Source organism: Salmo salar, chromosome 15 (genome assembly GCF_965601325.2).
Source record: "Salmo salar chromosome 15, fSalSal1, whole genome shotgun sequence".
Classification (NCBI taxonomy): domain Eukaryota; kingdom Metazoa; phylum Chordata; class Actinopteri; order Salmoniformes; family Salmonidae; genus Salmo; species Salmo salar.
Window position 1 is genome coordinate 91816184 of NC_138305.1, and position 27883 is coordinate 91844066.

The 27883-nt window shown below is 40.9% G+C and overlaps 3 protein-coding genes across 5 annotated transcripts in view; all 3 read right to left on the reverse strand.

Moving 5' to 3' along the window:
* Positions 1 to 4937: 4937 nt before the first annotated feature.
* On the reverse strand, positions 4938 to 6918 carry LOC123727337 (natural cytotoxicity triggering receptor 2). The gene is made up of 7 exons (XM_045696232.2): positions 6778 to 6918; positions 6224 to 6556; positions 6023 to 6126; positions 5825 to 5903; positions 5569 to 5679; positions 5414 to 5457; positions 4938 to 5255 (listed from the first exon to the last, which is right to left on the reverse strand). The coding sequence occupies exons 1-7, from the start codon at positions 6812 to 6814 to the stop codon at positions 5115 to 5117; spliced, it is 849 nt and encodes a 282-aa protein (XP_045552188.1). The 5' UTR covers positions 6815 to 6918; the 3' UTR covers positions 4938 to 5114.
* On the reverse strand, positions 6642 to 13389 carry lmod1a (leiomodin 1a (smooth muscle)). Its single transcript, XM_014146692.3, has 3 exons — positions 12927 to 13389; positions 8540 to 10531; positions 6642 to 8299 (listed from the first exon to the last, which is right to left on the reverse strand). The coding sequence occupies exons 1-3, from the start codon at positions 13194 to 13196 to the stop codon at positions 8273 to 8275; spliced, it is 2289 nt and encodes a 762-aa protein (XP_014002167.3). The 5' UTR covers positions 13197 to 13389; the 3' UTR covers positions 6642 to 8272.
* A 372-nt stretch (positions 13390 to 13761) lies between these two features.
* LOC106572475 (lysine-specific demethylase 5B-B) overlaps positions 13762 to 27883 on the reverse strand; it is a 36066-nt gene continuing 21944 nt past the window's right edge. For all 3 annotated transcript variants that reach the window (XM_014146695.2, XM_014146694.2, XM_014146693.2), the window contains exons 17-28: positions 24802 to 24926; positions 24462 to 24612; positions 24147 to 24261; positions 23633 to 23988; positions 19873 to 20011; positions 19543 to 19722; positions 19263 to 19421; positions 18627 to 19076; positions 18421 to 18505; positions 18004 to 18209; positions 15286 to 15543; positions 13762 to 15027 (exon numbers count right to left, since the gene is read on the reverse strand). In XM_014146695.2, the coding sequence (XP_014002170.1) occupies positions 14899 to 15027; positions 15286 to 15543; positions 18004 to 18209; positions 18421 to 18505; positions 18627 to 19076; positions 19263 to 19421; positions 19543 to 19722; positions 19873 to 20011; positions 23633 to 23988; positions 24147 to 24261; positions 24462 to 24612; positions 24802 to 24926 (2353 nt within the window). In that variant the 3' untranslated portion in view covers positions 13762 to 14898. The remainder of the gene's footprint in view (positions 15028 to 15285; positions 15544 to 18003; positions 18210 to 18420; positions 18506 to 18626; positions 19077 to 19262; positions 19422 to 19542; positions 19723 to 19872; positions 20012 to 23632; positions 23989 to 24146; positions 24262 to 24461; positions 24613 to 24801; positions 24927 to 27883) is intronic.

Below are 27883 nucleotides of genomic sequence, written 5' to 3' on the forward strand. Positions count from 1 at the left end.
GTATTTTGGCGACCATGAGTGCAAATATTATTAAATAAGCGATTACAAGTTTGTTGCCATGGTCTCCACATTGTAAACTGAGGACTGTGACAAAAAGTATACAACAAAGTAATAAATAGCCTATAGTTATCAAGTAGGTCTACTGCCATACGAAATGTGTTTGGATAATGTGGGCAAGCATAATGCTGTAGCGTGCAATTAGATAGCATACTTTCCCACTGGAGTTCTCAGAAATAAACCATCTCTACTTGTTCAAACAGACATTCAGTCGCTAGTACAAGTCTACACAGCCCTTTCACTGCACCCCTCTCCTTTGTTTGCTGAAGCGCAAAGGCCCACCTGAACTCTCACCCCTTGCACAGTCTTCACATTTTGCTACCTTAAAATTAAATCTCAAAAGGGAATACATTGGATTCTTTTCTTACCTACAGTTGAAGTCGGAAGTTTACATACACCTTAGCCAAATACATTTAAACTCAGTTTTTTCACAATTCCTGACATTTAATTCAAGTAAAAATTCCACTTTATTTTAAGAATGTGAAATGTCAGAATAATAGTAGAGAGAATTATTTATTTAAGCTTTAATTTCTTTCATCACATTCCCAGTGGGTCAGAAGATTACATACACTCAATTAGTATTTGGTAGCATTGCCTTTAAATTCTTTAACTTGGGTGAAACATTTCGGGTAGCCTTCCACAAGCTGTCTCATTCCTCCTGACAGAGCTGGTGTAACTGAGTCAGGTTTGTAGGCCTCTTTGCTCGTATAACAGTATAACTTCCGTCCATCTCCTCGCCCCAACCTGGGCTTGAACCAGGGACCCTCTGCACACATCAACAATTGACACCCACAAAGCATCATTACCCATCGCGCCACAAAATCCACAGCCCTTGCAACGCAAGGGGAACAACTACTTCAGGTCTCAGAGCGAGTGACATCACCGATTGAAACGCTATTAGCGCGCACCACCGCTAACTAGCTAGCCATTTCACATCGGTTACCCTCGCACACTATTTTTCAGTTCTGCCCACAAATTTTCTAAAGGATTGAGGTCAGGGCTTTGTGATGGCCACTCCAATACCTTGACTTTGTTGTCCTCAAGCCATTTTGCCACAACTTTGGAAGTATACTTGGGGGTAATTGTCCATTTGGAAGACCCATTTGCGACCAAGCTTTAACTTCCTGACTAATGTCTTGAGATGTTGCTTCAATATATCCACATAATTTTCCTGCCTCATGATGCCATCTATTTTGTGAAGTGCACCAGTCCCTCCTGCAGCAAAGCACCCCACAACATGATGCTGCCACCCCCGTGCTTCACGGATGGGATGGTGTTCTTCGGCTTGCAAGCCTCCCCCTTTTTCCTCCTAACATAATGATGGTCATTATGGCCAAACAGTTCTATTTTTGTTTCATCAGACCAGAGGACATTTCTCCAAAAAGTACAATCTTTGTCCCAATGTGCAGTTGCAAACCATAATCTGTTTTTTTTATAGCGGTTTTGGAGCAGTGGCTTCTTCCTTGCTGAGCGGCCTTTCAGGTTATGTCGATATAGGACTCATTTTACTGTGGATATAGATACTTTTGTACATGTTTCATCCAGCATCTTCACAAGGTCCTTTGATGTTTTTCTGGGATTGATTTGCACTTTTCGCACCAAAGTACCTTCATCTCTAGGAGACAGAACGCGTGTCCTTCCTGAGCGGTATGATGGCTGCATGGTCCCATGGTGTTTATACTAGCGTACTATTGTTTGTACAGATGAATGTGGTACCTTCAGGTGTTTGGAAATTGTTCCCAAGGATGAACCAGACTTGTGGAGGTCTTGGCTGATTTCTTTTGATTTTCCCATGATGTCAAGCAAATAGGCACTGAGTTTGAAGGTAGGCCTTGAAATACATCCACATGTACACCTGCAATTGACTCAAAAGATGTCAATTAGCCTATCAGAAGCTTCTTAAGCCATGACATAATTTTCTGGAATTTTCCAAGCTGTTTAAAGGCACAGTCAACTTAGCGTATGCAAACTTCTGACCCACTAGAATTGTGATACAGTGAAATAATCTGTCTGTAAACAATTGTTGGAAAATTACTTGTGTCATGCACAAAGTGGATGTCCTAACCGACTTGCCAAAACTATAGTTTGTTAACAAGAAATTAGTGGAGTGGTTGAAAAACGAGTTTTAATGATTCCAACCTAAGTGCATGTAAACTTATGACTTCACAAACTACTCCACATTTTAAAAGTTAAAGACAAATTATAGAAAATATTCAGATGTCTTTAATGCGCAATATAAAATTGCTCAAGCTCAGTAGATTACGGAGAGCAATATTCAAACCTTGTCTCTGATTTTCAACTAATTTAAGTCAGGACTAAGGCTGGACCACTCAGGAACATTCAACCTCTTGGAAAGCCATTCGGTCTTTGACATATACAATTGTGCAAGTGTCCCTCTGAAAAATAAACTCTATTGCCAAGGTTAGATTTTCAGAAGACTGAAGCAGGTTTGCTGTAACTTTTTACCTGGGCCTTGCTCCTTTCATATATTTGTTTTATCCTGACAAACTCCCCAGTCCCTGCCGGTGACAAGCATACCCATAACATGATGCTGCCACCACAATACTTAAAATATAGAGGGTTTCACTCTTTTGTGTTGTATTGGATTTGGCCCAAGCCTGTAGTTTTTAATTTAGGTCAAAAAGTAAATGTCTTACCCGCATTGTCTTGCAATATTACTTAATGGCCTTGTTGCAATCAGAATTGATGATTTGGAGTGGATTTTGTGAAACAGGCTTCATTCTTTTCACTTTGTCATACAGGTCTGTAATGTGGAGTGGATGCCATGTTGTTGATCCTCTGTATTTTCAAGTATTGTGAAGGAAGCATCATGTTCTGGGTATGCTTGTCACTGGTAGGGACTGGGGAGTTTGTTAGGATCCCCAAAAATATGAAAGGAGCAAAGCTCAGATAAAAAGTTACATGAAACCCTGCATCAGTCTTCTGAATACCTAAACCTGGGATAGAGTTTTACTTTTCAGCGGGACATAACAAAAAATGTTATGCCAAAGACAGATTAGAATGGCTTTCCAATAGGTATTGAGTCTTTCTGAATGGCCCAGTCTCAGTCCTGACTTAAATCTGCTTGAAAATCAGAGACAAGGTTTGAATATTGCTGTCCATCAATGACTCCCAAAGAAATTTACTGAGCTTGAGCAATTTTGACAAAAACAATGGAAAGTATTCAGACCACTTGACTTTTTACACAATTTGTTACGTTACAGCCTTATTCTAAAATGTATTAAATAGTTGTTTCCCTCATCAGTCTACACACAATGCCCCATAGTGACAATGCAAAAACAGGTTTGTAGAAATGTTTGCTAATTTATATTTTATATATTTTTTTCTCTGCAGATCCTCTCAAGCTCTGTCAGGTTGGATGGCGAGCGTCGCTGCACAGCTATTTTCAGGTCTTTTCAGAGATGTTCGATCGGGTTCAAGTCCGGGCTCTGGCTGGGCCACTCAAGGACATTCAGAGACTTGTCCCGAAGCCACTCTTGCGTTGTCTTGGCTGTGTGCTTAGGGTCCTGTTGGAAGGTGAACCTTCGCACCAGTCTGAGGTCCTGAGCGCTCTGGAGCAGGTTTTCATCAAAGATCTCTCTGTACTTTGCTCCGTTCATCTATCCCTCAATCCTGACTAGTCTCCCAGTCCCTGCAGCTGAAAAACATCCCCACAGCATGGTGCTGCCACCATCATGCATCACCGTAGGGATGGTGCCAGGTTTCCTCCAGACGTGACGCTTGTCATTAGGCCAAAGAGTTCCATCTTGGTTTCATCAGACCAGATAATCTTGTTTCTCATGGTCTAAGAGACCTTTAGGTGCCTTTTGGCAAACTCCAAGTGGGCTGTCATGTGCCTTTTACTGAGGAGTGGCTTCTGTCTGGCCATTCTACCATGAAGGCCTGATTGGTGGAGTGCTGCAGAGATGGTTGTCCTTCTGGAAGGTTCTCACATCTCCACAGAGGAACTCTGGAGCTCTATCAAAGTGACCATCGGGTTCTTGGTCACCTCCCTGACCAAGGCCCTTCTCCCCGATTGCTCAGTTTGGCCGGGCGGCCAGCTCTAGGAAGAGTCTTGTGGTTCCAAACTTCTTCCATTTAAGAATGATGGAGTCCAATGTGTTCTTGGGGACCTTCAATGCTGCAGAAATGTTTTGCTACCCTTCCCCAGATCTGTGCCTCGACACAATCTTGTCTCAGAGCTTTAAGGACAATTCCTTCAACCTCATGGCTTGGTTTTTGCTCTGACATGCACTGTCAACTGTGGGACCTTATATAGACAGGTGTTTGCCTTTCCAAATCATGTCCAATCAATTGAATTTACCACAGGTGGACTCCAATTAAGTTGTAGAAACATCTCAAGGATGGTCAATGGAAACAGGATGCATCTGAGTTCAATCATAGCAAAGGGTCTGAATACTTAAGTAAATAAGGTATTTCTGGTTTTTATTTTTAACAAATTAGCAAACATTTCTAATAACCTGTTTTCAATTTGTCAATATTGGGGTATTGTGTGTAGATTGATTAGGACATTTTTTTATTAAATCAATTTTAGAATAAGTCTGTAATGTAACAAAATGTAGAAAAAGTCAAAGGGTCTGAGTTCTTTCCGAATGCACTGTACTGAATGTTGCTCTAAGAGTTGTGCAAAGTTGGTAGAATCTCATTCAAAATGTTTCACAGCTGTAATGGTGTGAAGACATATGCAATCAAGACATCTTCGTTTAAAAAATATAATACAATATTTTGGAAAATGTTCTATATTTTTTATTTTCACTAGGCACTGTATCAGAGGAAACAGATGCAGGGAAACAGTGAAAACATCAGACAATCTTCAACTGTAAACCACACACACACACACACACACACACACCACACACACACACACACACACACACACACACACACACACACACACACACACACACACACACACACACACACACACACACACACAATAGCAATAATGATACTGCACATCCACCATCAATGTGTTGGCAGTGTTGTGAGAATGCCCTCTGTTGATTAGAGACTTGTGACCCTCACTGAGGTCTTTGTTAATTTAGTGTCAGGAGGGAGTAGAGAGCATTGTCTTCTATTTCCGGTGGGGTTTCACAAAACCTAATGGTGCAGTACAAGTCACTGTTGGAGCTGTACATAATTATCTCATCATACACATGACAAGTGTCCTCTTCATCCTGAGAGAGAGAGGGGGGGGGGGGGGGGGGGCATTGGGTAGAGTTTATTTGATGAGTGAGTTGGTGCATATAGCCTAACGACTGCTGTCTGATGAGGGCATGCAACATTTTATTTAAAATATGATAAAGCATCAACTTAAAACAAATATCCAATTCACCTGTGCAATATCTACAGGATTTGATACTTCAGATGATGGAAATGCTAAGGGACACAAATTATAGGCTTCAACATATCATAAACAAAATAATAGTATTTTCATAAGTACAATATGATATGTAGGTAGGCTATCAAAGAGAGAATACTTGGTCTTACTCAGTGAGCGTGACATTGATTGTTTTCTGAGGAGTAGACCAAGTGCAACCACAGTGCAACACATCAATAGTCCAAGGACAGCTCCCACAACAACGTGGACACGTACAAAGCCTGAATTACAGTGAGAATAATTAAACACAATCTCAATCAAACCCATGTTTTCCATTGTGTGTTTGGAACAAAACAGAGTAGCCTAAAGTTCAGGAAGAGGGGTCCAGAGAAGTCGGATCCGCAGCCACTCCGAATGTTCAATTACCTGGGCTGCCAATCCGAATAGTTGAGGTTGTTGGAGGTGTGACATCACAATCTGCAACAGGTAACTTTTTGTATGGCACCTTTAAAATGAGCAAAAACAAAAGTATACAGAAAATATATAGAAGATATATTAGAATATTCCAAAAATAATTTTACAATAGGAGCTTTTTTTTTTTTTACTATTCAAAGTTATATCAACCTGTGTAAAGGTGGGGACCTCTGAGGAAACATATCTGTTAGTTTCAGTGATGTCCTTCCTGTCAATCACAGGGGCAGGTGTAGACAGTGAAGTGACCAATGGAGCTGTGGGTACACATTGTAAGTAGAGGGTAGACCAAGTAAAAATGTTGTGCATTCAAAGATAATCAAAAGGGACATCAAAGGAAAATAATATGCATACCTTTACTCACAGAGATCTCTACTTTTGTTAAAACATCTCTTCCCCACTTATCAAGTCCACAATAATAATGTCCAGAGTCCTGTAATTCCAGGTTTTGGATGGTGACAATGAAAGTACATCCATGGACATTGTCATACACTGAAAATCTTCCTACTGGGACAAATGCTTCACCCTTCACACTTCTGATGAGAATGTCACTGTTGGAACAGGGATGGCGACACAAGTATTTGGGTTTATATTGATATCCATCTGGATATGAACACTCAATGTCTAAAGCTCCACCTTCATATCCGTGCGCTCCAAATTTGCTCATTTTTGCATCACAGCATAAAACTTGAAAAAATAGAAAAACAATGTTATTTTTTATCGGTATAAAAACAAATAGTTGAAACATGAAATAAATAATAAAAACATTAAATTGTTTGTCAGAGTTTTATTCTATAACATTTTCAGTATGCAGTGGTCTAAAAAGATTTCTGCAATTGAAATCAACAACAACAGAAAATCTACAACAACAAAAAGTGTCTGCAATTGTTTCAGTGTTAAAAACTCACCTGGCAAGTAAAGGAGAAACTTCAGATAGATTTTCATGTTTTCAGTTGTAAAATAATTTCACCAAAGATACTCTACATGTGAGGACAGACCCACTTTTCTCCCGAATGCTCCTACTGTCACCATATCACTCTCCATTGACCAGCATCATTTGCAGTGGCTCAGGGCTGTTTTTGTCTTACTGAAGGAAGTGAAAAATATAAACTGATTGCAACATTTCAGGAAGGAAGTGCTACAGACAGGTGCTACTTTTGTTGAATATAAATCCTCTATATGGCGGATGTAGACATCTAAAACAGACGGAATATTCCACAATTGTTCATCTGGAGGAATTTAATGACCTGGTTATTAGCTATCGGATGCATTCTCGAAACCAGACATATTAATATGTTTTGTTTGGTTCTGTAAATACATTTCAGAATTGTCTTGGTATATTTTCATGACTTAAAACATCTGTATGGTACACCTCATGAGTGAATTCTAACACAACATTCTCAAAACCTTCTCAAAAGGTCCTTGCTATCCGGGAGTTTTGCTATTCCAACTACCCCATTGAAGATGAAATGTAAAATGCTTAAGGTAAGAGTTAAGGTTGGGGTTAGGATTTAGGGTAGGGATGGGATGTCCCAAGGATCCCAGATAGCACTAACTATTCCCAAAATATATTCCCTTCCCTCTCAGGACACAATCCATCATAGTGAAATGCTTGCAAAGTTCAAGAGGTCTTCTGCCAGCTCTAGGGAAGTGCCTCATACATGCATGTTGTAAGCAGTTGGTATCCCTATGGACAACTAACAGAGAGATTGAGTGCTGTTATATTACACATTGACCAGATTATGAACCCACACGCACTTCATATACAAGTTGTGTGTTCAATACTAGCTACAGTATGTGTTTGGTTAAATGTTTAATTACATCCTTTGACAGTGACACTGGAGAATTGTCTTTAAATAAACATCAAACAAATGCCCTCGTTCATTGCGCTTATGGCCATGTAACTGTTGAAAATAAGAAAATACAGTGACTTGCAATGTGTAAGCATTTCCTTCCAGTTGCTCGTCCCCTTTTAACTATTCCCTTTCCGCCGTGCACCTCCCCCATTCTCCCCACCCCTTCGCCGGACAAAGCCTCACATGAAAGAGCAGGACATCCAACTGGCCATCATCCAGTAATTAAAAAGAACAGAGGAGTTATTCTTACGTCATACTGTATCTTCAATGCAATGACCAAATATGGGCATCTCGGGAGAACAGGAGGGAGAGATTCAACTGAGGGAGACTGAAGTCAGCAGGCAATGTAGCCTAAGATGCTTTCACTTTGTATGATTACAAACCACCATAACCACCTTCTGGCTCGAAGTACCAACTGGATCAGATATCTCTCCATATCTCAGCAGCAACAACGGAGACAGGGCTTCACCCCTATCTACTACTGTAAAACAAATGCTGTTCTGTTTTTGTATCAAGTCCAACCTCTTCTTGCTGTCATCCTCACCCTTTACTGAAGCAGCTTTGGAACATCAACCTGCCAGAGAGTAAAAGATTTAGATTTTATTTATTTACCAATACGCTACATTCTTCCTGACTGTAATTTCAAGGGAAATGCTGGATTCCTATTGATGTTACAGTAATTTACAGTCTACAGATGTAATCAAAATTCCTGTCATTCCTCATACTGTTGGCTGCTCACCACATTAATCACATTGTATTGATATTATTAGGATGCTGCTTTCACAAACAACTTCCACTCCTCTCCTGTTCCAACCTTTTTTAGAGCTTTCATTGTGCTGTTGCGAATGGAGTCCAGCAACTGGTCCCTAGTGTTCCTCTCTCCGTGGCGTGAAGTCTGCCCGTTGAGTTTCCTCTGTGAGGCAGGCATGAGGGCTTTCCTTAGGCCCTCCAACACCGGGGCAGGGGGAGGAGGTGGTGCTGGTCCAGATCGGCCAGCCTTAAGAGCCTGAAGTGGAGGTGGAGTAGACCCAGGACCAGATACACCATCCCCAGCCTGAGGTGGAGTAGACCCAGGACCAGATACACCATCCCCAGCCTGAGGTGGAGTAGACCCAGGACCAGATACACCATCCCCAGCCTGAGGTGGAGGTGTTGTAGACCCTGGTCCAGACCTACTACCCCAAGCCTTAGGGTTTAGCTTACCCACAGCTTTGGGGCTCACCTTGTGGAAGGGTTCAGGTGAGGGTTTAGGGGGGGACAAAAAGGGGGATGTTTTCAGGAGGTTTCCTGTCCTCTTAGTCTCACCAACAGACTTGAATTGGGGTTGAGTTGAAGGTTCGCAAGAAAACTTCCCCAAAGGCAATGTTTTTTTTTTTGTGTTGGTCTGTGGTTGTGGTTGTGGTGTCTGACGTGTTGGCTGGTATGGCTTAGGCTGCTGGGATGGCTGGGCTTGTGCTTGTTTCTTCTCCTCCAGTCGACGTTGCCTCTGCAGGTCCATGTTCCGACTCAGGATGTTGGTCATGGTCATCCTTGGGCCGGCCAGTTCAAAGCCGTAGCCCAGCTTCAGCAACCTGGTGTTGTTTCTCAATACATTGGCCACCTCCATCTCTGTCTTGCCCCCACAGATGTGTCGCTGGTTGTGGAAGCGCAGTTCAGTGACGGTTACATTTTTCTCTAAGGCGTGTACCACGGCCAAAATTCCCTTGCCAGTGAGGTGGTTGGAGTCAAGGATGACGTTGGTCAGAGACGTGTTGTTCCGCAGAGTGCCAGCAATGGCATAAGCCACATGGTCGTCAGCCCGGGTGTTGGCTAAAGCAAACGTCTTGACATGTGTGTTGTGTTGTAGTGCCTCTGCAAACTGGATGAGGGTGTGGGTCTTGATGACGTCTGAGTTGTTGACATTGAGTTCAGTCATTAAAGGGTCGTCTTTTCTGACATGCTCAAGGAGCTCATCAAACATGCTGGCCTCCTCGTCCTCCTCGTCTCCCTCCATGACTTCACCAGCTGAGCGTTCTTCCCTACTGCTGTTCTCTAGGTTTACATTGCTGGCTTTACTGTTTTTATTAGGAGTCCTTTCTGTGTTCTTTACCTTGTCTCTCTGTGTCTCATCCTGGACTCTACTTGGTTTCCTGTGTGATTTGGTGTTTTCGCTATCTTTGTCCTTCTCATTATTCCTCTTTTCCTTCACCTCAGTACCCCTGCGTTCTTTCTGCTTTTCCTCTACTTTAGAGAAAATTCCTCTTGTTGTCTTGCTATCCTTCATTTTTTGAGGTTTTTCTTTCTTCTCTTTCTCCTTAGTATCGTCTTTATCAGCATGCCCTTGAAGCTTTGAAATCAGATCCTTGGTTTTAGAGACTGTCTTTTTTCTGATATCTTTTTGCTCCTTTTCTTTTGTATCCTCTTTTTTTGTTTGCAATTTTGAGATAAGATCAAGTGTTTTGTTACTACCCTTCTCCTTTTTTTTGCACTCCTCCTTTTTCTCATTTTCTTCAACCTGTACTTCATTGCTTTTTTCAACAATCTTATCTTCCTTTTTTTCATGGTCTTTGTCCTCATCTCCCCCTAACCTACTATGTGGCCTTTCCTCATTGCCCTCTCCACTCCCTCCCTCACCCTTCAAGTCCTTGCTCTGAGGTTTTTCCTCTTTGTCCTTGGATATGTCCTCCTTAGGGGTCTCCACAGCAGAGAAGTTTAGGTCCATGACATCCTGGTCATCCTGGTCATCTGACTTGAAGTAGAAGAAACTATCACAGCTCTTCCCCATCTTCTTCAGGTGTTCCCGTTTCACTCTGTCAGTTGTTGGCTCCTTCAGTATCAGGAACATAAGAAAAGATTGTTGCATTTATCATACAAGCCCACATGAAAAAAATACTATAGTATACTATGGTATAAATAGTATAGTATTCACTGTAGTGTTTTTTTAAGTCTGCAAAAACACTATTGTAAATACTGTAGTATTTACTGTAGTATTTACAGTTTACTTTAGTATAAATACTGTTGTAAAATTAATGTAGCGTTTTTCTAGATTGTAGTACACAGTAGTATTTACTGTAGTGTTTGTAGACTGTACTATACTGTAGTATTTACTGTAGTTTCACTGTAGTGTTTTTGTTTTATTATCTTTGACATAGAAATGGAAGCTTTGTCCTTCAGGAGATCTACTGGAGAAATAGTTAGAGCTTCTGCTCTTTTCTATAACCTGTAGGGACACAATTTATGGTCTATACTTGGCATGTAGATTTTCCACTTAAGGGTGGAACAAATTACAGTATGGGGGAGGGGAATGGATATATGCTAATTAAATAATGAAGTATTTACTACAGTTAAAAAAGTGTTTTTGCAGACTGAAGTGTTTTTGTGGATAATACTGTAGTATTTACAACATTCTATAGTAAGCACTACACATGATCAAGGGATACTACAGTGTGTAATATATTATTCTACAGTATACTACACATTTTATAGTAAGCAATTCAAGATGTAGGGAAGGAAAGGGGGATACCTAGTCAGTTGTACAACTGAATGCATACAATGTGTCTTACGCATTTAACCCTGCCCCTCTGAATCGCTAGTGTGTAGTCTAGTATTCATTATTTAATAAAGAATGTAACATCTATGTATGTTTTTGTCAGTTTGGAAATATTTTCAGAATGCATCTGCAATATTTATGTCCGTAACAGCCTACGTAAAACCGATGGAACATTGCCTCTACGAGCACCATCTGTTTGTTTGGTAAAATTGTATATCTTACATATAGCAATCAGGGTTTTTGCATCCCTTACAGGCTGAAATGTCTGTAGGGAGCTGTAAGCCACTGTGTAAGTAACTCTGGCAGATGTTTCCTTAAAAGGCAGTATGGGTCAGAGCGAGAGGAGCGTTCACTCTGGAATTTCATTTGTCTTAGAATTGGAACCAGCATGCCAACATTAGCAAGACTCATTATTCTATGAGCCTGTCTTTTACCCTTTTCACCAAAACCAGATTTCAAGGGGCTATATGAAAACAACATACAGAAGGTCTACACCATAGAGGCCCATGTACAGCTTTGTAGGATGGATCATTTAGTATTTATAACTAATTATATAGCAGTCTATTTAACATTTGAATAGTTAGAATCACATATCCTGCTATTTATACATGGCATAGTGGTCAATATACTTGTCAATGAAATGCGTTTAGATCCTGAGATAACACATGTAAAATCAATTACATACACTCAACATAATTGTATTCCCTCAAATACACAGTCTGACTCAAAATTCCAGTTATCACTTAACACCTTCATCACATTACTTGTTGCCAAGTAATGAAAACACTTCTCCTAGTCTTGTTTGTGTGCTGAAAAGAAAATCTCAAGATTATGTAGTGTCTTTTTTCTTCAGGGCTCCAGGGGCTCATTTGTTTATAATAAAAATTGCACTGCCTAGTAACTGTTCAGAGGGATGATTTTGCCTGTTCAAACTGGGTCTTCTGTACCCCTGCTCTGGACCCTTTTCAAACAACAAGACATCTCATTAGTCTCTATACACATGACTGTTTCAACATGGCTTATGTTCCCTTACCTGCCAGCTGTTGGAGCCTATATCCAACAGCTAGCTGAGTGCCAACATACATTAACTGATAAGCTCAGTGTCTAAGCTTCTTTATTATCATTAGGATATCACTGTGGCATTTTAAAACAAATTAACTATGAAATAGTGGTATTGCCATAGTCAAGATCTGAGACCTGTGTGGTATCTCATATTTACTTTCATGAAAGAACAACCTATATAGGATTACACCCTGATCATTACAGCTCGTGATACACGATCATATCCCCACTTCCTGTCGAACTCCATACAATGATTATATATTTATTTCCAGAAGAGGCAGAAGATATATTTTAAGTTAGTGATTCATTGCCCACAATAGTATCTTCATCTGCCTGATAACCCACATCATCCCTGGTGTTGAATCATGAAATCACTGCACCATGTCTGGAAGCCAGGGTCCTGATATACTTGGGCACTTTAATATACTGTCAAATTGGTACTTGAAGTACTCGATTGACAGCTACATCTAGGCTACACTATTCCTACTGTAATAACACCACTTCAGGGTTCAACCAGCAAGAAACTCCAACTATTGTATTTTTTTCTTGGTTAGAAACTGCGCTTTACGCACAGTTAACAATGACATTGGCAGAAACAGTGTCATCATACCTCAAAGGACAGCTCCCTTTGAATGAGTTTCTTGGTTTCGCGCTCACAGTAGTCAAGCATCGCCCCCCTATTGTATTTTATTGACGGCTGCTTGTCTGTCTGGTTCTTCTGCCGGAGTCCGACTGGCACAGTTGGATCCGGGTCAATAACGGTCAGTTCGCTCTGCAGCTCTTCCACCTCGGCGAGTGTCAGAGCGGCTAACAGGTTGTCAATATCGGAGTCCTCCTCGCTCTCGGCGGGGCGTTGATTCCGCATTTTCCTCCTTGACATTATTTCCCACAAAAATGTCCTGTTGCGCAACTCGATGAGTAATTTGCACTGCTGGTCTCAAAAATACCTTTGATAATAATAGTTGTATTATATTGGTACACCAAGTTCAGGTTCATTGACCTCACCAGTATCTATTTGAAATGGGCTTTCAATGCATTGAAATAGTTTGGACAAAGAGGGTACTGGCCTATCAGACTGCCTGGACCGCCTCTCAGAAGAACTGTTTAGCTCAATGCCCAATTTGAGATCAGAGCACTGGAGCTGGACTGAAGCCATATGACAACACAAGCGAAAAATGCAAATTGACAGTTATTAATCATCTTTATGCTGTATGGCCCCATTATAAGAATGATTGTACATGATGTCATCAAAAGAGAATTATACTTTTGTAGCCTATTATGTCAATGCAAATGTAATTCAGCCTCTTTAAATCAGAGTTTGACTAAACACTAAGTACCCTCATGCATTAATCATGTAATAAGCCTGCTTTTATGAGTTGTACTACACACTATAGTGTTGATATGAGGTCATCCAGTGGACCAAATGAAAATATGAAAACCATCCCTTTGCTATTAGAACAAAAATGTTTTTATTCCACAATATAAACTGCAATGTCAAACTACCCCTCTCCCTTCCTTCCCAAAATAACCCACCCAAGCACATATGTGGCAGTTGATACAGTTCCTCCTGTCTGCTACATTGCTAGTCCACAACTGTAACTTACCCTACAGCATATACACTTTGTTTCTGTACATCAAACCATTGCTAAAAGCACCAACACATAGTTCAGAGGAGACCAACCCATTGAAATCAATTCAGACAAACATTATTCCTCAGATAAATAAAACAGTCTACCAAAAATGTCTGAATAATTATATTATTCAGATGCATGTACTAAGCACTGGGTTTCCTGAAAAATACAGTTCTTTCTATTACATGATTTATTATTTTCTTTAAGGGGGAGGGTGAAGAAGGGGACCTTAACCCACATCCTCTGAGTCTCTGGTTTTGTATGCAAGGAAGTTCCATGTACAATATACTGTATTATAAACTGGGTAGTTTGGGTCCTGGATGCTGATTGGCTGAGAGCAGTGGTATATCAGACATAAAAACTGGGTGGTTCGAGCCCTGAATGCTGATTGGCTGAAAGCCGTGATATATCATACAATATACCACTGGTATGACACAAAATTACTTGTTTACTGTTCTAGCTAATTACGTTGGTAACCAGTTTATAATAGCAATAAGACACCTCAGGGGTTTGTGGTATATGGCCAATATACCACGGCTAAGAGCTGTATACAGGCATTCCACGTTGCGTCATGCATAAGAACAGTCCTTAACCATTGTATGTTGGCCATATACCACACCCCCTTTAATCTTTACAGGGTAACTTATTATTTGACTCCTTTGCGCCACCCAATGCAATGGAAACCCATGCAGCACACTGATCCACATTCTGTCACAACCACCAACAGATCAGAGAAAGAAAGAAAAATAGGTAAAATACAAAAAAGTAACCAAACAGTATAGTTCTGGACAACAACCCAATAAAGAGCAGATAGCACCGTTGTTACAAAGGGGATGGGGACAAGAAGGGCTAGGTTGGGGGGGGTATGAGGGCAGGGTCTGTGACACATCCTGACTTGTGTGACTGAGTTGCTAACGGAGTAAACTCCCCATCCAGTCTCTCCTCATTTCCTCAGCGACCATCGCTTATTGTGCAGTTGTCACACACATAGTCTTCTTTCTCAGCCAGCTCGGCTGTCACACCCACACAGACCTGGTGGAACCACTGGTTACAGCTGCCATCACACTGGACCCAGTCGACCTGAAATAAATCAAATGGCCAAATAAATCTCAGATAAAATCTAACCCAAGTGACATAAGTCAGACAAGGAACTGAACATTCAGTACATTTTACAATCTCTTCTACAAACAAACTGCTAGGGATTCTGTCCCCCTCTCCTTTATTTAAACACCAACACTCTACTAGTCAGTCAATAAGGTTGTCAGTTAAAGTATTGCTTATCTTATATTTTCTTATCATGTTATCTTGTCAGTGATTTTTCAAAAAAGTTAAAGTGACCTCATCTCCTTCAGGTTGCTGGCATCCCTCTGCTGGACACATCTCCTCTTCAGAGTCATCTGACTGGGAGAAGTCGGAGTGAGGAGACGAGGTCGTTGATGCCGCCTTGCGTTCCAGGTTCTTCTCTTTGTTCATTTTCTGTCTCTTGTTCTGGAGCTTCTTGGCCTTGTCCCTGCGCTCTGGCTCTACAGCCTCCCTCTCCAGGCGTCGCTTAGCCTTCTTCTCTGCTCCGTTCAGTACTTCCTTTATCAACCCATCCTGAAGAGATTAAAAACACCTCTTAAACTAAGTAAAATGGATTTCTTCTTTCCAATAGTGGTGATACCATCGTAACAGTAATAAACCAATACTTTTATAAGTCAATCATACAAATACATACAGTTGAAGTCTGAAGTGTACATATACCTTAGCCAAATACATTTCAACTCAGTTCCACAATTCCTGACATTTAATCCTAGTAAAAATTCTCTGTCTTAGGTCAGTTAGAATCACCACTTTATTTTAAGAATGTGAAATGTCAGAATAATAGTAGAGAGAATGATTTATTTCAGCTTTTATTTCTTTCATCACATTCCCAGTGGATCAGAAGTTCACATACACTCAATTAGTATTTGGTAGCATTGCTTTTAAATTGTTTAACTTGGGTCAAACGTTTTGGGTAGCATTCCACAAGCTTCCCACAATAGGTTGGGTAAATTTTGGCCCATTCCTCCTGACAGTGCTGGTGTAACTGAGTCAGGTTTGTAGGCCTCGTTGCGGGCACACGCTTTTTCAGTTCTGCCCACAAATGTTCTATAGGATTGAGGTCAGGGCTTTGTGATGGCCACTCCAATACCTTGACTTTGTTGTCCTTAAGCCATTTTGCCACAACTTTGGAAGTATGCTTGGGGGTAATTGTCCATTTGGAAGACCCATTTGCAACTAAGCTTTAACTTCCTGACTGATGTCTTGAGATGTTGCTTCAATATAACCACATCATTTTCCTGCCTCATGATGCCATCTATTTTGTGAAGTGCACCAGTCCCCCCTGCAGCAAAGCACCCCCACAACATGATGCTGCCACCCCCGTGCTTCACGGATGGGATGGTGTTCTTCGGCTTGCAAGCCTCCCCCTTTTCCCTTCAAGCATAACGATGGTCATTGACTTGTTTATTGTGTTATTGGCTTGTTTGTTGTTTATTCCATGTTATTCCATGTGTAACTCTGTGTTGTTGTCTGTGTTACACTGCTTTGCTTTATCTTGGCCAGATCGCAGTTGTAAATGAGAACTTGTTCTCAACTAGCCTACCTGGTTAAATAAAGGTTAAAAAAAAAAAAAAAAAAAAAGGGAATTATGGCCAAACAGTTCTACTTTTGTTTCATCAGACCAGAGGACATTTCTCCAAAAAGTACAATCTTTGTCCCCATGTGCAGTTGCAAACCGTAGCCTGACTTTTTTTATGGTGGTTTTGGAGCAGTGGCTTCTTCCTCGCTGAGCGGCCTTTCAGGTTGTGTTGATATAGGACTCGTTTTACTGTGGATATAGTGTGGAAGGACCACCAGAGGGCAGACTGGGGTCACAGATAGTAGCCCAACAAGGCATGTGAGACAAGGTAACCAGAGTCAATTAAGCACAGCTGACGGTACTAATGAGATATTCTCTTTCCCCTACAAGAGAGAGGAGGGAACCAGCAAGACGGGGGGAAGATAAACTATCTCTGGAGAATGGCTACGGGGAGAGAGAGGTGCTATCCATGAAGATCCATTAAGACGGTGACAAATATGTGATTGTTGTTATAGTTTAAAGATAATCGTAATGTGATCCTGTGTCATCTAAAGAAGAAGATGTATGTTGTTCCTTGGGAGATTCTCATTGACTGTGTTGGAGTGTTTATATTGTCAGAAATCTCTCAATAGACAACTGTGTTAAATCAAGAAAACCTACTCTGGACTCGTTTATTCCACCTTTTCGCTTTAGAGTGACACCAAATGACTTGGTCCGCTCACAATAGATACTTTTGTACCTGTTTCCTCCAGCATCTTCACATGGTCATTTGCTGTTGTTCTGGGATTGATTTGCACTTTTCGCACCAAAGTACCTTCATCTCTAGGAGACAGAATGTGTCTCCTTCCTGAGCGGTACATGACGGCTGCGTGGTCCCATGGTGTTTATACTTGCGTACTATTGTTTGTACAGATGAACGTGGTACCTTCAGGCGTTTGGAAATAGCTCCCAAGGATGAACCAGACTTGTGGAGGTCCACAATTTTTTTCTGAGGTCTTGGCTGATTTCTTTTCATTTCCCATGATGTCAAGCAAAGAGGCTCTGAGTTTGAAGGTAGGTCTTGAAATACATCCACAGGTACACCTCCAATTGACTCAAATTATGTCAATAAGCCTATCAGAAGCTTCTAAAGCCATGACCTCATTTTCTGCAATTTTCCATTCTGTTTAAAAAGGTACAGTCAACTTAGTGTATGTAAACTTCTGACTGACTGGAATTGTGATACAGTGAATTATAAGTGAAATAATCTGTCTATAAACAATTGTTGGAAAAATTACGTGTCATACACAAAGTAGATTTCCTAACCGACTTGCCAAAACTATAGTTTGTTAACAAGAAATTTGTGGAGTGGTTGAAAAACGAGTTTTAATGACTCCAACCTAAGTGTATGTAAACTTCCGACTTCAACTGTATAATTGAATTAAATGTATTTGATAGCAGGCATGCTCACAAACCTTTTGTGGAGAGCTTTTTCCCTGAGAGTTGCACTGCTTGAGTTTGTCACAGTCTGAGGGGTCGTCATCTTGCAGTGACGTGCGTTCGTTGGTGTGATGCGTCCTCAGGCCGTTCAGTAACACATGGTAGAGCTGTGTGATCTCTGGAAGAGACACCTGCAGCAGGAGCCCTTCCACCATCAGCTCCTCCAGCTCCACACTAAGATCTGCAGCAGCACAGCACACGCCAGGTTGTTCATGTAAAAGGTAATGTGTACAACCTACTGTAGATGCTTAAATAAATCAGTAGTCATCAGTAGAGTGCATTTCAAATACTAAATTAATTAGCTAATCAATGAAATAATGTTATCAAGAAGTCCAGTTGGTGATTTGAATTAAAAATGATTCTACAACACTGCTTTATACCACAGAACTGACCCTGCAGAGGAATGCATCTTTGCTCGGTGTAGAAGACCATCTGATCATGAGTTGTCCTGTTCCACTCTGGAGTTAAACACGTTGGCTGTATAAAAAAATATAACAATCTGGCCATTTAGCATTATAATTGTCTCTTCTTCAGAATCATATCACTTTAAAATGGATAGATTACTCTACAATTCAGAAGAGGGGTATGACTGACTGACCTTTCCATCCGGAGATGGTGGAGTTGCAAAGCTCTCCTCCAGGTCTGGTAGTCCACAGGAGGAAGAGACCTGTCGCGCACGCTGTTGCCAGCTGACTGTTCTCTCAACCAAATAGTGAAGTGCATCGCCTTCCGGCAGACGCACCTGGATACGCTGCAGCGATGCCAGCAAGGGCAGGACCTTGTCCAGGGAGGGCTTCTCAGAGCGTCGGCAGTGCGGGCACAGCCAGGCCTGGGCTGAACGGGAGTCTGAGGAAGCCCTCACACACACGCTGTGGAAGGCGTCCCGGCAGAGCTCACACTGTAACATTGCTCCCATGGGGGGATTCTGACACACACACACCTTCAGGCCCATGCAGTCTGCCGTGGGAAGGAGCTTGGACTCGTTAGCTGCCCGGAGAGAGGAGAGGGCCCCCATCTCCTGTAACCGCACCTCCCCAAGAGTTGCCAGCTGGTAAAGAAATGTAAAAACATTTTAATTCATATAATTTCATGTCCAACATGAATTGAGGTACAGTACATATCCAGTACTAGCGTACTAAAAAGAAGTAGAGAAGGAGAAGGTCCGCACTCTTTAAATTGACTAAAAAAGAAAATGTATATTAAGTTGAGAAATGGCCAGTGTAGGTGTACTTACAGCAGAAGCAGAGTCCTTGGTCTCTGAGAGGGCTTTTTCCACATCACTGAGACAGTCAAGCTTCACCATCTTCTTCTTGCTGTGCTGAGTGATGTCTTTAGCTTTTTTGGACTTCCTTTTCGGAGAACCTGCTTCAACTTCACATCTTGGACACAGAACCTGTGGACAAGAACAAATGATGAATTCTAGTGACTGCATTTCTGGGAAATAAACTGCTATATACTGTACATCAGTCATGGAACTTTCAGAGAGTGGTGCATTACAGCCATTAGAACATTACCTCAAGCAGAGTGAAGTGAGAGTTTTTCATGAGGAAAGTTTTAGCTGCAGACTCTTTCCAGGTCTGCACCTCCGCCACCAGGGACTCCAGCTGCTTTAGAGGGCCAAGCTGGACTGGGATGTCTTGTCCTCGAATAACCATATCAGAGAGGTTGTAAAACAATGGAATGGAATCTTCATCCTGAAAGAGTACACAGAATTCAAGTTTTCTATCCATAAAGTTGACACATTATAACATGTCAACCTGGAAGCATTGTTTCTATGAAAGTTACGTATAAAAAAATATTATTCAACTGACATCTGTGTGAAAACCTGTTGTATTATTCTGTACCTGAAGTGCCTCAGCTTCCTGAAGCCACTCTCTGGCCCTACTGATGGAGTCCTTCAGCATCAGACAATTGGGGAGGTAAGCAGGGATCCCAGCCACCTTCTCAGCTGTTTCAGAGAGGGCTTCTATAGAGAGGGGGGGCCTGGTGGAGTAGAAAACACAACAGTTAGGTCAGAAGACTGGTCAGTCACCAGCATAAGGGGGCCCAGTTTTCCAGCTGCCAGGAAGCCTAAAAATCATATTCATCAATCTGTATGGACTATGGAGACCTTTTCTCAGGTGTGTATTAATAATAAATATATGCATGTACTATCATGATCCTTTTTGGGGGCAATTCCTAAGACACTTCACTTGTTGGACAATATGTTTCTACTCACTCCATATTTTACAAAAGGTAAATTAAAGCTTCAAACTTTTGATAATTCTGATGTAAGCAGACATAACTGCTGTGATGGTTGTGAACCATGCAACCTTTTCCTCTGACCACTGATGGATCATTTAGTCTAAGTAGCTTCACATACAGGCAACTGACAAAATAAAGGAAACATTTGAGTAAATGAGAGACAAAGTATATTGAAAGCAGGTGCTTCCACACAGGTGTGGTTCCTGAGTTAAATAAGCAATTAACATCCCAGCATGCTTAGGGTCATGTACAAAAATGCCCAGTTGCCCATTATTTTGGCTACCATGGCTATAAGATACATCAGTGACTTTGAAAGAGGGGTCTCAAAGAAGCATAGGGGGTTTAAAGGGTGTGTGTGTGTGTGTGTGTCTCAGTCACCCAATTGAACACTTATAGGAGATTCTGAAGCTGCGTTTGAGACAACGTTTTCCACCACCATCAACAAAACACCAAATGATGGAATTTCTCATGGAAGAATAGCGTCACATCCCTCCAATAGAGGTCCAGACACTTGTAGAATCTCTGGCAAGGAGCATTGAAGCTGTTCTGGCGGCTCGTGGTGGCCCAACGCCCTATTAAGACAGTTGCTGTTGGTGTTTCCTTTATTTTGGCAGTTAACTACAGGTAGGCTATCTATACTGTCCCCTCGCAACCATGGTACACTTTGAAACCATTGCATAGGCTACATATACAGTTACCGTGATATGGGCTTTGCACAATTCTATAATAAAGAAAATGTTGAACATACTGATAATAAAATCATAAAGAAACAAAACTATCCAGCCATCCTTGATGAGATAGAGAGAACAGTACTTCTCACCATATTAAGTTCTAAAATGACATATTTTTTTTAATGAACTCTAGCTCTAGAAAGATGCAGACAATTAAACGGATAGTTCACCCAAATTACAAAATGACACTGATTTCCTTACCCTGTAAGCAGTCTATGGATAAGGTATGACAGCAACAGTTATAATTTAAACAACAAATCACGAAACATACTTGTCAATCACCAATTTTTCCTGACAATAACTTGAGATGTCCTGGAAAAAAACAATTACAAATTCCATTTCATTTTAGTTTATGAAAATGTGACGACGAGAAAAGAATTCCACGTAAGACTAATGGACATTTAATTTGACAAAGCTCCTTTTCATCCATTTTGTCCAATCCTAAACATGCATGGAGTATATTTCACGCAATCCTCTCATTGGCAGAATTGACATCTTTCAGTTGTGCAGTCTGAGCTGATCTGCCTGGCTCTCCCACACAGCTCCCAGGTCACTCATCAATCTTTTGAACTGATGCGAAGGCAGGACACTTCACTTGTAACTAACCTCAACTGGAATCAATGTTTACTCTCTTACATTCATGTAAGCTATTTTTTCTTTGATCACATCAGAAGCTATATTTTCTCCATGTGCGCTTTTATTCATCCGCGTTGCCGTTCTTGTGCCGCGGTCTGCAAATGCGAATTGCGGTTGCTTTTTTCCTACGGGAAAAACTAAAGCTATTTGTTGAATATTAGGAGTACAGTAATTCTCCCGTCATTTTTGTAAAGCTCAAATTCTCCCCTTTTCAAGGAAACCACTGTTATTTACCCCCCTTGAAAGTTATGATGGGGTTAAAAATCTGAGCTGTAAATTGTTAACCTCAGCCAAGGTTTTATAGCCTATATGGTTGATTATGGCTGTCATTGGTTATAATCTGGCACAATATCAATGTTGCCAGCTAAGGTATACGAGGGTATAGTAGGCCTACTTGGCCAAGGCTATCTGAATGTGCACAAGATGTAAGTTAGAGGTAGCCTAAATATTCAGAATTCATTATTTTATTTTTTTAAACACACTGTGTGACAAAAATGGCTGTGACTAAAACTAGACTAAAATTGTCCAGTTTTAAACAACATAAAAAACTAACGAAGAATGAAATTACTAAAATGTGACTTAGACTAAAAGGTATTTTAAGACTATAACTAAGACTAAATCTCTGGACCTCCCCCCGGCCTGTACGGAGCAGCACCATCTTGTTAAAAATCCTGGGGATAACGCTGGAAACTAAACCAAAGGATGGATTGCTGTCATACTCTGTAAGCAGTCTATGGACAAGGTAAGGAAACCAATGTCTTTTTGTAATTTGGGTGAACTATCCCTTTAAAACTGGACTGAAAAAGACTCAAAGGTAAACCGTGGATATGTGGAGCGCACAGAATAGATGCACATTCCTTGGAGAGCCATGCCATTAAAAAAGCTGTTTGAAAACGCTGGTGACAGTGGTTATTAAAATGCACTGGATACCAATGGGATGAAGCAGAACTAGATATGCATGCTCACTTTTTGTAGATCTTGTTGAATATTCTAGCAGCAGCATTTTGCACTAGCTGGAATTAAAATGAAGCAAAATCAGGGACACTGACATAGTTCTGCTAATGTACAAATCAGTAATCTAGTCACCAATGCTAATGTTTGTACATTAGTTAAAGCAAAACCTCACTAGCTTTAATACAAGTGATATAACCACATGGCTCATTTTGTAGAGAAAGTTCAGTAATATTCAAGACCCAGAGTTGAATCTCTGTGTGAGGATCATTTTTGTAAATTCCCGGTCTAAATGATCCAGAATAACAAAAACCAGAAGATGACCTTAAACCATTTATATTTGTTTACCTTATAAGGTGCTACACATAGGATTTCTGTAGAATTTTTGCATTGTAATTTCAGAAGATGTCTATAGTATATCTGCCGCTATTAGTGGAATCATAGTGTTTCACAGTATTACCTATCCGCCAGTGTTGTGATAGGCTGTGATATTCGCCTATTGATTTCTCTGGCCAGAAAAAATATTGTTTTACAGATGTTTAAAGCTGGACCACCAGCTTAAAAAACAATATTTTTTGTTATTGAAAATAAATGTCACAGTGATCACAATAATTCCCTACACCATTCAGTGCTTGTTTTCTCACATGTACTTAAACTGAGCGAACAGTGTAGAATTTTAGCAACCAGGAAAAGAGCGATTTCCACTAGATAGCACAGCCAAAAAGTCAGAACAGCTTTCCCAGTTTGACAACAGATGCCACTCCGGCCAGAGAAATCAATAGGCGAATATCACAGCCTATCACAACACTGGCGGATAGGTAATACTGTGAAACACTACCATTACACTATTAGCGCAAGATATATTATGGAGATTTTCTGAAATTACAATGCAAACACTTTAAAATAAATCCTGTGTAGTACCTTTAACTACATTTAGGTCTCTTCTTTCAAATCAGATACACAACCCACCAAAAAAAAAACTGGAATCCCTGGTTTACAGATTACAGATGTAAAAGAGAAACCCTCAGTGTACGGCCCTCACCTGGCCTTGAGGAGGCTGCTGGTCTTGTCCTCCCAGTGTTCAGACACAGTTAGCAGCTCCTGCAGGCGAGCCATGGCCTTCTCCACAGAGGGGTGAGGGGTCAGACCCACGCCCTGGTCTATCAGCCTCCGCATGGTCTCCAGGGTCAGGGTGGAGTGCTGGGTGCTGGCCTGCTGCACCCCCTCTAGCCAGCGGGCTTGTGCCAGCCTCTCCCGTAGTAACGGAAGTTCAGGCAGCTCCACGTCAAAGTCAAAGCTAACGTCTAGAAGACTCTGGATATCTGCTGTACCGGTGGTCTCGTCTGCCAGGAGCTTCTCACTGTGTGTCTGGAAGTCTTCGATGCAATTCAAGAGCTCCTAAGAAAAATAGAACATAATTCAGATTCAGTTATGATCAAAAAAACGATTGAGATTTGTTTTATTCCAATATCCTCTGATCAATTGCTTTAAACAGAGGCCTCTGTTTTCTAATGGCTTCAATATCATGTTGGCATTGAGACACTGGCTTACAATACCTTTAATTTGGGGGCTTGGGGAAGGCTGCAGGGGAGGTTGTACAGTTGCCTGACAAATGACCTCAGCTCCTCCACAGTCAGCTGGCTCTGTGTCTTCCCTCCACCACAGCGATACCTGGGAGAGGCAATTATGACAAACCTTGAATCATATTCCAATATGCACATGTTTATACATCATTGGTGAGCAAATTAGAATAACACTGTTTATTGAGGAATACAATAAAGACACAAGCATAGTGGATCATGTTTGCGGCGAGGGAGGAAAATTAACCAGTGGTACTCCTCTTTCACTGGACTGTGGACTGTGTAAGTTACCTGGTCTGCCTTTTGCCGTTGAGTAGCTGCTGGGCAACTGAGGAGCATTTCTCTGCATCCTGTGTGACTAAACGGAGCTGACGCAGGAGGTCGTTGTCAGGGAACATCTTCAACTCTGATTTATTGATGAGCGAGCGGAAGACTGACAAGCCTGAGGAGAGACGGTCACAATAATTCATTACACAAGCACAGTGCTTTACAACGAGAAGGGTGTGAGGCCTAATTCACTACTAATTGCAGTCTCTGGGCCAGTTTCCAGGACCCATATTAAGCCTAATACGTCACTAAAAAGCACTGCTAATGGAGACAAGTACATAGACAAGGTGAATTCATCTCTCACTTTTTTTCTTGTCCAGTTTAGCCTCCAGAGTCTCTGTCACGTGGGAGGCCCACTCGTCATAGAACTCAGCTCGCTGCTTCACCGCGTTCATCATGGGGTACAGATCATCCAGTGTAAATCTATAACTGCAAGCAGAGAAAGGAAAAATAAATATCTGTGGAGATTGAAACCATATCAGTGTGGATAAGAGAACACTGCATATTTGAGGCATCGGACAAAACCAGAACCACATAAATGTCCTGCATAGAGTGGACGTGATTGCTTATTCTACATGTTTACATAATATATCATGTTTGCATTCCTATAATGTTCCCCCTGCTGAATGTGCCCCCTGGACTTCAGTGTGCAGTTGGTGTGAACAACAGAACAGGACACAGATGTCAGATCTTAATATGAGCCATTTCTCACAGGATGAAAATAATCCTGCAACAAGAGGATTTGAAAGGATATGTAATATTTAGAATCACCGCCAGGGGGCAGCTGGAAGCAGTGTTTGTAGGCTATACAATAACTTATACTGCAGGTCCACTGTGCATCAGTTCAATAAGCTTCATAAGCTATATGCAGGCTACTGTGCGTCTCGTGTGAATTCTTATATGGAATATAATAAATGGACAATATTTTTTTTTGGGGGGGGGGGTTGATGTATTTTTTTTTTATCATTTGTTTTATATGTTCAAGGCAAGAATTAGACAAAATAGCTTAATGTTTATTTTAGCACCTGTGTGGTCCAGTGGGTACAGCAGCTGACAACAGCACACATGTCAGAGAAGGCATGAGTTTGAATCTGGCCCACTACTGACCTTTGAATTTTTTGAGAAACTAGTACTTCTCTAGTTACTCTCTGTGGGCTGTACCTGTACTCATACTCAAGTAATTTCTGAAGGAAGTAACTTACTTTTTACTCCTTTACATTTGACCAAATCACTAAAGTTACATACATTTATATTATTATATTGTCTCGGTGTCGGGTGAGCAACCTAACCAAAACATATTTTTTAATTAACACCCCCCCCCCCCCCCCCCCCACACACACACACACACACACAAATCAATACTATTGGTTCCCCTTTACGTCTGTGGCGGTCATGAAATTTTGTCAGATGGTTATTGTCATGCAAAACAATGGTAATTGACCATTAATTAACACACACATTTAGCATCTCCAGGCCTCCATGCATACAAGTTGCATTCAAGCCGCTGATGCCAGCCTTTGGAACATCTACATTTTTAAAAGTCTAATAAATCCAGGGAATATAGCCCACACCATCACAATAAATCCATGTAATACAGCCCACACCGTCACAATAAATCCATGTAATACAGCCCACACCGTCACAATAAATCCATGTAATACAGCCCACACCATCACAATAAATCCATGTAATACAGCCCACACCATCACAATAAATCCATGTAATACAGCCCACACCATCACAATAAATCCATGTAATACAGCCCACACCGTCACAATAAATCCATGTAATACAGCCCACACCATCACAATAAATCCATGTAATACAGCCCACACCATCACAATAAATCCATGTAATACAGCCTACACCATCACAATAAATCCATTATATATTTTAGGAAGGTATAAAGAAACATTTTGTATTTCAGAAGAACAGAATATGAGTTGGCCAAATGCATGTTTTCTGGCTATGCACCATGCCATAGGCTTGTTCATTTAGCTGACAAGATATGCTTATTAGTCCCCATGCCCTTATTTTAAATGATTTTATAGTAAGAAAAATTCTTCAGCCAAAGGTAATGTCAGCCTATTAATTATGGAAGAAACAAAGTACAAAAGACATTAAATATTATTTTTTTTAAATGTTTCTTCCGTCTGTAATATGGGGTAGGCTATGTATTGTATAATTCAAGGACTTAAGTACTTTTTCAAGGGCTAATATTTATTTTCAAGGACCATCAATTTGTAATAGTTCCTATTATACAATTGTTTCTAGTCGCCACCAGATGGCAGTATATCGCCATCACTACCTTACAAGTTCTATTCAATAATACTGAACATGTTTACATACACAGACCTGCCAACTCTGTCCAACCAGACGTGCGAGGCAAATTGGAGATTCAACTCTGGTGTTTCAGCTTATGTAAAGGTGCCTATTGTATTTCTTTGCAGCGCATACATCATTTCTAAATTGACAAAATCTCAAATTTTGTGAAAAGGTATTTTAGAAGCATTGCCTCTATAGCCAATACCGGACACTCATACATTCTTCATCGCGCAGTCTTCTAAACTCCCAACTCCATTTAATGACAAGATTTTTTATTTATTTTTGATTATACTTTTGTAATGCTTTTTGTGAAGTGGATCATAATACAGTTACAATCTATCAGGTTGCGTGATCCTCGTAATGTTACATGGAAAATACAACTAATGGGACGGAAAATTAAATGTATATCACACTCGCACAAATGCGACCAGTTATTTTTCGTATTTGCATTTCAACTGCTGGCACTTTGGAGCCCACTGAATGTCCATCTTATGTTCGCTAACGTTAGCTTGAAACAATTGGTGTTTACCTTTCCACAACACACGGAGTCGAAAAGGGATTTGTCCAGGTGTTTACGTACAGCTGACAGTCGGCAAACAGCATCACAACAAACACGAGGGGCAGACACCGGGTAGCTACGGCGAATAATGGTGTATAATTATCCATGTCCGTTGACACAAACTCCGTACATGTCTGTGTGTTGCAACTCGAGAATGGATGGTAGATTTACTCAGTGGATTTATTTTGTATTAAAATATCAGGCCCTATTTATTTCTACGTACTTTTAACTCGGAACTCGTACCTGCGTACATGGACAGAGAATTGCGTAGATGGTACGCAAAATGCGTGCATGTTGGCAGGTCTGCAAACATGATTACTACAGCATCATCAGTACTACACACATTTTCTATTCACATTACTACACAATTCCCACTGAATGACTGTATTGTATTTTTATTGGGCATTTGGTAATCTACTACTTAATTAACAGCTACGAAAAAGCGCTTTGCTTCCGACTGGCAGCTTTAATGTCTCAGGTTGGGAGAAGGGCGAGTAGGCTG

Coding starts and splice junctions, on each gene's coding strand:
- LOC123727337 (XM_045696232.2), bottom strand. CDS start 6,814: ATGAAAATCTATCTGAAGTTTCTCCTTTACTTGCCAG. Junction 5,904..6,022: donor AGGTCCCCACCTTTACACAG/GTTGATATAACT, acceptor CTCATTTTAAAG/GTGCCATACAAAAAGTTACC. Junction 5,256..5,413: donor ATCCTGTAGATATTGCACAG/GTGAATTGGATA, acceptor TCTCTCTCTCAG/GATGAAGAGGACACTTGTCA.
- lmod1a (XM_014146692.3), bottom strand. CDS start 13,196: ATGTCAAGGAGGAAAATGCGGAATCAACGCCCCGCCGAGAGCGAGGAG. Junction 10,532..12,926: donor AAAGGGAGCTGTCCTTTGAG/GTATGATGACAC, acceptor CTGATACTGAAG/GAGCCAACAACTGACAGAGT. Junction 8,300..8,539: donor CAATGAAAGCTCTAAAAAAG/GTTGGAACAGGA, acceptor ACTCTCTGGCAG/GTTGATGTTCCAAAGCTGCT.